This window comes from Rousettus aegyptiacus, unplaced genomic scaffold (genome assembly GCF_014176215.1).
Source record: "Rousettus aegyptiacus isolate mRouAeg1 unplaced genomic scaffold, mRouAeg1.p scaffold_m13_p_7, whole genome shotgun sequence".
Classification (NCBI taxonomy): domain Eukaryota; kingdom Metazoa; phylum Chordata; class Mammalia; order Chiroptera; family Pteropodidae; genus Rousettus; species Rousettus aegyptiacus.
Genome location: NW_023416310.1, coordinates 106,354,031 through 106,366,391, shown reverse-complemented (window position 1 = coordinate 106,366,391; position 12,361 = coordinate 106,354,031). Strand labels below are relative to the sequence as shown.

General features: G+C 45.9%; 1 protein-coding gene across 14 annotated transcripts in view; it reads left to right on the top strand.

Annotated features, from left to right (window-relative positions):
- The first annotated feature begins 2,450 nt into the window (after positions 1 to 2,450).
- The window catches only part of FAM193B (family with sequence similarity 193 member B), a 30,507-nt gene continuing 20,596 nt past the window's right edge, over positions 2,451 to 12,361 (top strand). For 2 of the 14 annotated variants that reach the window (XM_016158339.2, XM_016158338.2), the window contains exon 1: positions 2,452 to 2,754. In XM_016158339.2, the coding sequence (XP_016013825.2) occupies positions 2,545 to 2,754 (210 nt within the window). In that variant the 5' untranslated portion in view covers positions 2,452 to 2,544. The other 12 variants (XM_036224308.1, XM_016158342.2, XM_036224307.1 and 9 more) reach the window with 11 other exon arrangements.

Below are 12,361 nucleotides of genomic sequence, written 5' to 3'. Positions count from 1 at the left end.
CTTTCATTTTGTAAAGACTATCTCAACCAACCCCAGACCCCTAGTTCACTGAGTAGATAGGCCCCTGTGTTTTCATGGAATCTATGATCCGCTCTCTGGCACACACATCATGGTCACCAAGTCATCTAACGTATCTGCTACTTCCTGTTCTCAAGGCCCATCAGGATGATGCCATCAGTGTCACGGATTAGCCTGATATCCATAGCAGTGGTGAGATAGTTAAAAAAAAAAAATTCCTGTAAACTAAGTATGTCCAGAGAGTGACATACCTCTGAAGCAAGACTGTGAAGTTTTCCTGCTTCCCCTGTTAGAGGAACACGAACTACTCCTGAGGTTTGGTACAGAAGACCATGGGTTAGACCTACATTGTCTATGAGAGGCCAATAACTGTGCCGATCTACTCTAAGGATGACCACTCTGAAAAGTCGGGGTCCCTACCAGAATAAGTTTATCATAATGCTCTCTCATTCTTTAAGACCATCTATCTTCTCTGTTGATGTGTGAATGGATAAAGCAAATATGGTATATACATATGTATTTATACATAAAGGAATATATATAGTATGTATGTAAATACATATAGGAATATATGTAAAGCATATATAAATATATACAACAGAATAGTATGCCTTTAAAAAAGGAAATCCTGCCATTTGTGACAACATGGATAAAACTGGAGGACATTTTGTGAAGCGAAATTAGCCAGTCACAGAAAGACAAATGTTGCATGACCTTACTCTATGTGGAATACTTAAAAAAAAAGTTGAACTCACAGTAACAGAGAGCAGAATGGTGGTTATCAGAGGCTAGAGTGTTGGGGGGAAGGAGGAGATTAAAAAAAGGAAAGTTGAATTTTATTACCAATGTCACCCTAATAAATTTAATTAAAAAAATAAAAGTAGAATGGTGGTTCCCAGGGACTTGGGTATAGGGGAGAATGGAGAATTATTATTTAATGGGTACAGAGTGCTAGTCAGTTTTGCAAGATGAAAGGAGTACTGGGGAACGATGGTGGCTATGGTTGTGCAACCATATGAATGTACTTAATACCACTTAACTGTACACTTAAAACATTTAAGATAGTAAGTTTTATGTTATGCATATTTTACAATAAAAAATATATGGAAAAAATACCATCTCTTTTTTATTCTACCAAACTGAAGAAGTAATGGTGATATAGTGGGAATCACTCTGAATCTTTCAAGTCTTTAATAGCGGCACTAATCTCTATGATGAGATGAAGTATTAATGTTTGTTTATGTTCTTGGCAGTTCTGGAGAACTCCAGGGCCTTCCATTAACCCTTCCTCTCAAAATAGCCCTTGCTCTGTGGGTTAGGCTAATGTTACCACTCAGTCCCTGTTGATGACATCAATGGCAACTCTACATATAACCACCATGTAATTTCAGGGTACCGCACTCAAAACTTTTATTTATTTATCATTTATTTAGGCGAGGCAACCCTTGGTTGACCTCACAGATTGCAAGTACCTTGTCAGTTTACAATCCCTCGTTCTTTATTTTTTATACCTACAGTACCTGGTCTTCCTATGTAGTCATCCATCCAAATACTAACCAGGCCCGACCCTGCTTAGCTTCCGAGATCAGAGCAATTCAGCTTGTTCAGGGCTGCATGTCCACAGACTAAAACTTTTAAATAAAAATTTGTACCATGTGCATGTGTTACAGGTATTGAAAAAAGAAGGGGAGAAAATCCCATTTTTAACAATTAAATGCATAATTATTACATTTTTAAAAAATGTTCCTTTGTGTACCACTCAAAACCTTCTCCAGCACAAACCACTTTTTTGGAAACACTGACCTAGTGCGTGCCCGTTATCTCATCTTTATCACACTGGATGTAACTGTTTAAGTGTCCACTTTCCCCCACCAGACGGGGTGGGGGGACAAGGAGGCGGGGGAAGAAGAGTCTGAGTCCTGCTGTCCCAAGCACCGATCCCTGTACTCCCAGGGGACCATACACTGCAAATAAAGAACTAGACGATCCCTTCGTCCCTCTCAGCTCAGGCAGTGCACAAGCCCACGAATTCTAGCTGGATGACATTGAGCAATCATTTCGCCTTTTGTAGCCTCGATTTCCTCCACTGCTAAATGGGAACGATCGTACCCAACTCTCTGTGTGGGTGCGAGGAGTCAGGTGATGGGTGTGAAAGTACTGTAGCACTAAATTAATTCACGCATCCATTTAACAGGCAGTGACTAAGCGCCCAGGTCCGTGCAGCTCAGTTACCACAGCGGATACCCTCTTCTTGCGCAGGTGGCTTGCCTCGCGTCGCGGGACCGCGAGGGCGTCTCCCCACCTGTTCTTTCTCCCACATGACTCCGGGTGGTGACCTTATTCAAAATGGCGCAGACAGCTTCGGGGGCTAGTGCGGCGGCGCGGACTCCGCGTGCCCTCTGACCTGCTGGCAGCGGCGGAGGGGGAGCCGGGCGCCGCCATATTGGCTGTTGTCCTGCGAGGGGAGCGGCGGCGGCGGTGGCGGCGGCTGAGCGAGTGGAGCGAGGGAGCGGCGCAAGCAGCAGCATGACTCGGAGGCGGAGCAGGCCGAGCGGCGGCGCGGGCCGGCGCGAGCGGGCGCGGGCCGCGGGGCCGCAGAAGCCTCAGGCGCCTGAGCCCCCGCCGCCGCCAAGCCTGGAAGCGGGAGCGGGTGCAGAGCCCCCGGAGGCGCCGGCGGAGCCAGACCGCGATGGTCCCAGGGAGGAGAATGAGTCCAAGCTGATGCCCGGCCCGCAGGTAGGAGCGAGCGAAGCGAGTCTGGTTGCTCGGGCGCTTTCGCCTTCCCAGAGCGGGGCCGGGACGGGCTTGGGGATGGACCATCTCCCCCTTCAGGGCCGGGGCAGGAGTGGTGGCTGGACCCCTCTCTCCGAAGCCGAGATTCAGGCGGTCCTGGTCTCCTGAGACCAGACTGCCTGACCCTTCCTGCCGCCTCCGGGCTAGAACATAGGCTGCACCCACACTGGGATCGGACAGTGATCCCGAGGCCACAGCTCAGACCTCTGTCCTTCAGCTTCCCCAGGCCCACCTGCTCCCCCACCCACTCACCCAGGGGCCATCTCGGGGCACTGGGGCCTGGAAGGCTGCAGCCTCTTCCCTCTCTCCCCCGGGAGCAGCTCCACCCCTTCCCCTCACTGCCTGCAGCCACTGCCCCCTCAGCAGCTGTGTCCCCAACACATGTCTCCTGGGGCCTCCCTCCTCTCCCTGCCCAGCGCAGCACTTGAAGCAGACAGCCAGGCTGCTATCTAATGGGACTCCTGCACTGAGGTGGAAACCCAGCAGAGCCTGCTCTTTCTCTCCGTTGTACCCCTGATCCACAAGGCTCCCGCCTCTTCCCTCACATCCCTGGGTTTGGCGAATCCTGGTGAGAGTGAGCAGTAGGAGGATTCACCAAAGCTTCCAGCTTGTCTCCTGGAAGGTCACTTTCTTTTGAGCAAAGGAGAAAATGGGAGGTACCCTGCCAGTGTTCGCAGAGAAGCCCGGGTGGCATGAGCCACAGTTGCTCTGGGAGGGTTCTGGCACCTGGGGCTGGGTGGCTCACCCTAAGCTTGCTCTGACAAAAGAGTTTTGAGTTGGTCTTTTGGCTGGGCCTGCCAAGGAAGGCAGGCTCCTGCAGGAGTCTTGGAGGGTCGGATGCGGCGCCGGATGAGACTGAGGCGTGGCGGAAGATGCGTTTGGCTCTGCAGACACTGCATCGGGCAGCAGGGGACTCTGGGAGGCTGGTGCAGCCAGAAGGCATGGCTCTTGACAGCCTTCTAGTAGAATCTCTGGAATTGTGCATGTGAGTGGGGATGCCATTTGGGGTACCATTCCCAGAAAGCCTTCCCTCACCTCCCCAGTTGTGTGAGGTGCCCCCTCTGTGCCCACAGCCCCCTGTGCTCCTCTCTGGTTTCACTCCCCATTCTGTGATGAAACATTCTGTTGATGTCTGTTCCCACACTGGACTGTGAACTCCACAGGGGCACAGTCTTATGTCATCTCTCTCTGGTTCTCCACGCCTAGACCTGGGCCTTGCTCACATCAAGTAGAAATAACTAGGTGAATGAGAGAGAGATGAATCTCTTGAGAACCTGTGCTTATAGTAACCCAGTTTATACTGGTCTCCTTTGTGTCTCATCACAGTAAGTTTTTAATTAATGAAAATGACACTTGTTCCCCACTTTCACTCCCACCCCCTATCCTGGGCTGAGACTGGTTCCAAAGGATTGACTCCACAGCTTGGACCCCACTCTCACCTGGTCTGACTTCTGACCCTGAAGCTACTTCCCCTTCTAGCTTTTGTTCCCTTCTCTGGGATCCCTTGGGAGTGCTGTTATCCAGAAGGGGAGAATGGGGGAGGGGACAGCCAGGGAGCTGTTGTTTTCTCCCCTTCTCATTTATAGCATACAGTACTTTAGGGTCCCCTGCCACTTAGCTAGCCTGAAATATTCATGGCCAGAAAGTTTGGATTGGTGGCTCAATCATTTAGTTTTTATTTAGGATGCATCTTTCCTAAGAGCTATAAGCCTCAGTAACACAGTGCATTCCGACCATGTCTTACCTACTCCACGGCTTGATCTGCCATTTCATTCATTTATTCATGCCAGGCACTTTCCATAACTTACCTCTAATCTTCTCCGCCACCCCTGTATTTTCAGCATTTAGCACAAATGTGATGAGTTACCTGTTGATGTCATTGTTGGTCTGCTTTGCCACATAAACTCTGAGCATGCAGGAACCACGTCAGTCAACGTTATACCCCACGCCTGGTGATTAATGTGTTAACGAATGAAGGATGTAAATACCATTACCCCATTTTTCAGATGAAGAAACAAACTGAGAACAAATAAACATTTACCCAGTAACTCCCCCACTGTAGGTCTCAGCGTGCCCCCCGCCCCCAAGACACTTTGGTGTCCTGTGGGAGATTTAACACAGCATTTTTTTTACTGTAGCCACAAAGAGGGGAAACAGATGACAAACTCTTTTGTGATTGTGCCTCAATTTTTTGCTGGGGAAAGGGGGTATGGATGCCAGAACTAGGCTTCTATGCCCTAGTGAAAAGTACCTACTGAAAGGGTCAGTCATTGCTCTGCCCACAGGGGCGCCTTTAGTGAGGCTCTCTGGCTCCCACCACCACTTACAACCCTGTTTTATGTATACAGAGTGGGTAAGTAAGGTGAAACAGTGTCCCATGCTGAGCTGAAACCAGAGACAGCAAATCGGACCATTTCCCATCCACAGACAGATCCTAATGCCTCAGTCACACATTGTTTTGTTTCTGTTTTAGTTTAGATTTGAACCAATATTTTAAATTCAAAAGGCTACCCACAAAACTGGATTTGTGCCATCTCTTAAAACTCTAAAAGTCTGGTGCTTCTGGGCCCACATCTGTGAGGCGGTAATCTGCACTCTGAGTGGTGTCTGTTCCTTTTGCATATGAAGGAACCCTGATCTGTGTCAGGCCCTGGGCTAGCTGGGGATACAGAATTGAATCATGAATTAGACATGGTCCCTTCCTACAAGGGGCCTATGGTCTAGAGAATACGTGTATAGCAATGGCAGTAAGGCTAGAAAAGCATTGCTTCCTCTGAGTTAAAGTTAACAGGCTACTCACTTTGATTCCATCAATTCCCTTTCGCTCATTTGCATAACCTGTACACGGTTAAACGTAATACTTTGAATTTAATTGGGATCCCAAAAGGCATTACTTTGGATTGTTTCAGGCCCCTAAACTACATCAGTCTACTCAAAAACCCAAATCCTCGTCTACTTTACAAGAAGACAGTTACTGCTTTATTAGCAAAGGAGAAAAAACTTAAAAAGCAGTTGAAGGAGGCAGTTGGAAATAGCGTTCAGTGTTACAGACTTGGGCTGAACTCCAAGCTCAGGCTCCTCCTAGCTTTGTGACTCTGGGTATGCTCCTCCCCTCTCTAAGCCTCTTTGGCAACTTCACAAGAGAATGTGGAGCAACCTACATAGCACATAGTATCTTGATGCTCCTCACACAAGAATAGGAGTCAGGTTGTGTGTGTGGTAGGAGGTGTGCCAGATGGCTATCCAAACCCTGAGTGTTCTCACCTGCCAGCTCTGCTGGCTGTTTTTAGATCTCCCTTGGATTGCTCAGCTTGTAATTCAGGTGCATGCCCAGTAAGCCCCCAGGAGACTTGCTAGAGTGTAAACCAGCAATTGGTGGGGGTTGAGCTGCCCTTCCCATCTCTGATCTCCCTACAGCATCCCCAGGGACTACGCCCAGCCTAGTTTAAAGGGACTCTAGAGACGTGGTTCCCCCATTGCTCAGAGTTAAACCTGCTCTCTCAAGGGACTGGAGTAGATGATCAGTCAATATCTTTGTTAAAACCATCTCATGTTTGACCCACTCAGCAAGCATTACAACCTCTGTGCCAGAGCCTTTATTCAAGGCACACAGATGAGTGAGATAGTCCCTATACTCAGAGATCTCTCCCTTTAAATCACAATCCACCTAGTCTGGGTACTTTCAGTGAAAGTAGAAGGAAATGATACTAAGGGGGATCCTTTTGGTGGATCTTCTTTATAAGCCAGTAGAGATTCACTATGTAGAAATGCCAAAAGGCCTTTGAAGAGGAGGACTTACCTGCCAAGATTTTTAAATTTTTAATTTTAAAACATCCCAGAGCTATAAACTTAATACCTGATATCAGATAGATTATTAAAGATCCTAACACCTTTACTTACTGAACCTAGAATTTGTGAGAGTGGGGTTATGTTTTAATTCATTTCCGAGGTATTTATTGCGCACGGTCTTAAGTGCTCAAAAAATGACTTGTTAAATTAAATTATAAAAGAAGTAAGTTAGGTTTGTACCACTTTGTTCTTACCTGCCCTTTCTGCTGGGCCAGGCTGATAGTCTTTCATTCATTTAGGCCCATTGCACACACCATGCCTAGTCTTCCTCTTTTCCGACCTGGGAGTTCCTTTCTTCTGCAGGCACTAATGGACACCTGATCTGTGCCAGGCCCTGGGCTAGCTGGGGATGTAGAAATAAATCAGACATGGTCCCTGCCCACAGGGGCTCATGGTCTAGAGAACACATATATAGTAATGGCAGTGAGGCTAGAAGAGCATCACTTCCTCTGAGTTAAGGTTCACACCCAGATCCTAGTACCGGTCTTTGAAAGTGTTTCAGCCCTTTTGTTTTCTCACATATAAAATGCCAGTGATGCCTGGCTCACATTAGGGTTTGGCCAGTATTGTATGTCAAGCTCTGAACACAAGTGATAGCTATGATTACAGATGCTTGGTGCTGAAGGTGCATGGATATGACAGTCTAGAAAAGGTTTTTCAGGGTGGCTTCAAGGGTGAATTGAAGTTCCTCCAGATGACAAGGTATGAGAAAGTGTCTAAACAGAGAAAACAGTATGGACAGAGACCCAGAGGCAAGATGTGCCCAACTCATGGGAGAGTGCTAAGAGGTCAGGCTGAAGAGGTTAGCAGGGTTCTTAAAAACTACAGCAAGAAGTCTGGGCTTTATCCTGTAGGCAATGAGGAACCAATGAAAGGTTTCAAGTGGGAAAGTGGATGTGATATGCTTCAATAAATTCTCTGATCCGTGGAAGGAAGTAACTCTCAGTGGGAGAGCCACTGTGATTGCTTGATTCCACTCTTCCCTCACCCCAGCCTAGCCAATCAGAAGCTCCCATGTGCTTTGCTGGACCCTGTCCCAGACCTACAGAATTGGAGCCTATTGTTCAATTGCCCCAGGTGATTCTGAGGGACTGTATGGAACTGCCAAATTGAAACTGCCATGAGAATGTTTGCCTAGGCCTAGGATATTCTTCAAAGAATGGAGCTTCCCAGAGGGAGGCTTTTCTATAACCAGGAATAGAAACAGTGCTAGTTTTAAAAAAACAAAAACAAACTTTCCCCAGGTCCCCTGTTATTGCCCTATTAATGATATTCTCCAACTGTTAATCTTCCTTTGTGTATCAGATCACTAACCTGTGCCTACCTCGTGCTGCCACCTCTGCCGAACGAAGGAGATGCAGTGAATCATGGGACATAGGCCTTACCCTTAAAAAGCTTACCATTTTGTGGAGAAGTTAGATTTCAACAACTAGTACTCAGAAGACATGTAAAGAAGTGTTAGGACATTCCAGAGCAAAGCATGGTTCACTCTGCCTGCAGACTTAGGAGAGTGAAATACCCAAACCGATCCCGAAAACGAAGGGAACAGCACGAGTGAAGGCATGAGTGCTTTATGTATTTGAGGAAAGGAAGGATTAATGGTTCTTTGTGGCAGGATGCGCAGAGCAGAAAAGTACTGAGGGGGCAGCGTACTTATATCCTAGGAAAGGCCCCACGTGTGCACCTTTCAGTTCTGTGCCCAAGCTACAGCCCCATAGGCCATCTCTCCTTTATTCCCTATGCAAGGCTCTTAGCTCTCCAGCTCCCTTTGTGGTTCTTCTCTGTTCTGAAATGAATAAATATAGAGAAACTAAGGCAGAAAGAAGGGGCTTGAGACACTGAATGTTCTTTTTAGAAAGTTGTAGCCAAAGAAGGTGGACTGGGGGGTTCAAAGGGGCCTTGAAGGTCTCCTGTCTAGTCTTCTGTCCTGTGCTTCAAGTAATAACTTTGGATTGGGCAAGTCTCACTTAGTAAGTTTCCCTGTCATTTTTTCCAGGACAGAAGAGGAAAGAAACTAACGGGTATTGAGCACCTACTGTGTGCCAGGCCCAGGCCAGGTACTTTACATAATTTATTTCCTTCTGTCCTCACAACTCTGCGAAGTATGATTTTATTCTGATTTCATAAATGAGGAAATTGAGGCTCAAAGAAACTGAGTAATAATTTAAAATATTGAAAATGGCAGAACTGGGATTTGAACTAACAACAGTCTGTCTCCAAGGTTCATACTCTTCTACCCATGAGATATCTGTGCTGGGGTTATACAGTAGTAGGTAATACAGTTTGCCTGAGGTTCTAGGTCAGTAAGCAGCAGCTTAGGCCTTCCTGTGGCTGATGACACCCAGGAAGCAGGTTAGACAGATGAGTTAGCCTTGAAGGGGTGGAAGGCCACTGGGGTCTGAGAGATTCCCTGCCCTCTCGATCAGCTTGTATAAGAGCACATTCTCCACAAACTGGCTTTATGGTATGAAACAACTGTCCTGTCTCCTGGGAGGACCTGAGCCAACAACCTGGGTGGGCGTTTGGTTGAAAGTTCCAGGGCACTGAGATGCAGTTATATCAGCCCCCTGAGAATTAACTGTAGCTCTGATTGCCAACATTAGAATAGTCTGAAATTCTTAGCACGGATGCCTTCTCTTCAGTGGCCCGAAGTGATACAGTCATGCCTTTAGCATAGCATGTCGAGAAAGGGCTGGTTCAGCTGTGTTTTCGATTCCTTTGTGTAGAGCAGCTGAGACGTCAGCCAGATGGGCTTTAAGCATTCGTTCATTTATTCAGTGAATGCCTGCTCCGTGCCAGGTGGGAGCCAAGCCTAGGTTCCTGGACACACTTAAATAATGAAGGTGCATTCCCTGCCCTCAGAGAGCACTCATTCTGCTGGGGTTGGGGACAGACAGAGACTGTGCCTATGGCACAGTGTAATAGATACAATACTAACAGAATTCATTCTACGTAGCCTGGTCCCGCAAAAGCTTTATTCCCTTTAACCAGGATCTTAGGGGTGAGGAGGAATTTGCCAAGGACTAGAGCTGAGGTGCTGTAGTTTGAAAAGGCAAGGGATATCTGAGAAACAGTTTGACTAGAGCCTGAGGTTCTCAGGTGGCAGTGGAGCACAGAGAGGTCAGTTGTAGTCAAGTCATGAATGCAAGGGGCCAGAGTGCCACAGAGGTACAGTAGTGCGCTCAACCAGAAAGGAGCCTAGAAGTCAAAGCGAGACTAAGGTAGGAAAGAGGAGCCGAAGGGAGATTATCAAACTGGCTAGGCACACGGGAGGGCACACACTGGGCTTACACTAGGCAGAGAAGCCCAGTGTCCTGATTGGTGGTTTTTCATTTCTGTACTTTGTGTATTAATTGTAATTGTGTATTATTTTAATTGGAGCTTCTGCCCGATTCTCTAAAACATGTATGAGGCATCCTGGTAGTTTTGGAACATTGATAACCCAGGGCATGAACCTGCCTGGTTTAAGGACGTGTCCTTGAGACAGGAACTTCGTATGATTGGATGTTTGTCTCAGCAGCTAGCACAATGGTTGGCACCAAGTAGGGGCTGTGAGAATGTTTGTCGAATGAGGGAATGATTGAGTGACTAGAAAGTGAGTGGTGATAACTGGGCTGATGAGTTTTTCCAGGCTGGGAACTCATTATTTCTCTGCTTCTGGAAGGGAATTTTTAGCTGCTACTATTGTTCTCTGCCTGCCTTGGTGACAGGGCGTTGGGTGCCTTGAGAGTAGAGTGCCGTGATGGACCGTTTCAGAATAGAATTTGGAAGCTATTGCAGGGCTGCTGGTTAGATACCGCATGTGTCTCCGGGGAACCCTCTACAAACATACCTAAACTCTTGGGAGTGTAAGGAATCCATGAGAGGAACAGGAGCAGGTTCAGTGCTAGAAATCAGATCTAGCTTCTGAGCAGCCCTTAACAGCTGTCTGGTCTGGTGATTTGGATTATACACCAGCAGTTCCTAAATTGTGGACAGAAAGGCTGAGGGGGGAATTTATTCATGCCCCCAAAGAGCTATCCAGATATGCTGTGGACTATATCATTGTTTATCACCATTGATTGTTGCGCACCCACTGGGTGACAGGCACCATTAGATGCTTTATATCAGCAGTTCTCAAACTATTTGGTCTTGAGGGCCCTTTTACATTCCTGAAAATTATTAAGAACCCAAAAGAGCTAGCATTGGTTATATCTATTGATATCTACCAAATTAAGTGTTAAAGCTAAGAAAGTTTAAAAACATTTAGTTACAAATTCATTTTAGAATAACAATGTTAAACCTATCACATTAATGTAATTTTTAATGAAAAATAACCATTTTTCCAAAACAAACAAAAATGAGTGAGAAGAACAGTCTTGTTTTCATTTTTGCCAATTTTTTTTTTTTTTAATGTCTGGGGTAATACAAAAAAAGCTGGATTCTTATATATGCTTCTGTAGTAAGTTTGTTATAATATCTTGTTTTGGTTGATGTATATCAAAAAATACAGCCTCACACAGATACCTAATTGGAAAAAGGAGTATTTTAGTAGCATTTCCAGATGATTGTTGATGTTCTTTGCAATATGGAATCTGAGACCGTGTCAGTTAAGTCTTTTTACTCATTTACATTGAAATCTGTTAGTCTGTCTAGCACTTAGGATTTTTAACCAATGTATGAATCTTTAACATCATGCTTTGATCATTTGGAAAATAAGCCCACCGAGTTACACAGACCCTCCAGATATTTTCCCATTTCATTTTATAATATCAAAAGATAACATTTATTGATATCACCACCAATTGCATCTGAAAAGTCTTTAAGTATTAGGAAGTTGTCAAGCTCGTGGTGGTAGATACAGGTTTTCCAAAATGCTCAGTTTCACTCAAAAGTTTAAATTTTATCATTGGCCACAAATAAATTGTTTTCCTTGAAGAACTGACAGGCTTTTTTTTTTTTTTTAATGTCTGTCAGTACCCAAGTCCAAATAATCATAGCTTGTTGGCCATTCTTTCAAGTGAAAAGTGTGTTCCATGAAAAACATAGCTTCCTCTTTCTTTGATTTTATCTCTTTTTATCCAGGAAAAACTAAAATGCCTAACATAATACTTCTGAGACAAAGACATTAAAGTCTGGGACCTGGTCAGGTGAGGGAGCAGAGATACTGGTTTTAATGGTTGCACATGCCAGCCTCCTAGGATGAGAGTGGCGACAGTCTAGGGCTCACCTGGCTCCTTGACTGCCCCGGGGATGTGTGTGCTACAGTATGGATCCCCTGTGCGAGTAACCCCATGCTCTCCAAATATTCTGGTTTTGCTCAGAGCATGAAGCAGAATTATCTTGGAGCTCGTTTGAGCAAATCCCAACTCAAGAGAACCCCTAGAACCTTTCCTTCCTCTTCCCCCGTCTTTTGCCTAAGTCTAGACCTGTATCTGGAGAGGCTCTGAAATTTAAAATGAGGTGAGAAGGAATAATTAGCTGCTGCCCAGGACTGTTGGGCTTAAGAATCAGCTCCATTCGCCTTTGTGATGAAGAAAAATGGTTTAGTCAAAAGCCTGGGTTGACTTTAGGGCATAAAGAAAGGGTCACAGTTGCCAGGAATTTGGGAAATGGCAGGAGACTGCAGTTAAAGGGAACTCTGAACCAAAAGCCTGTCTCTGCCAAAGCAAAAACGTGAAGAAACAATGGTAGTACTGACTGAATGTAATATCTCCAGGGT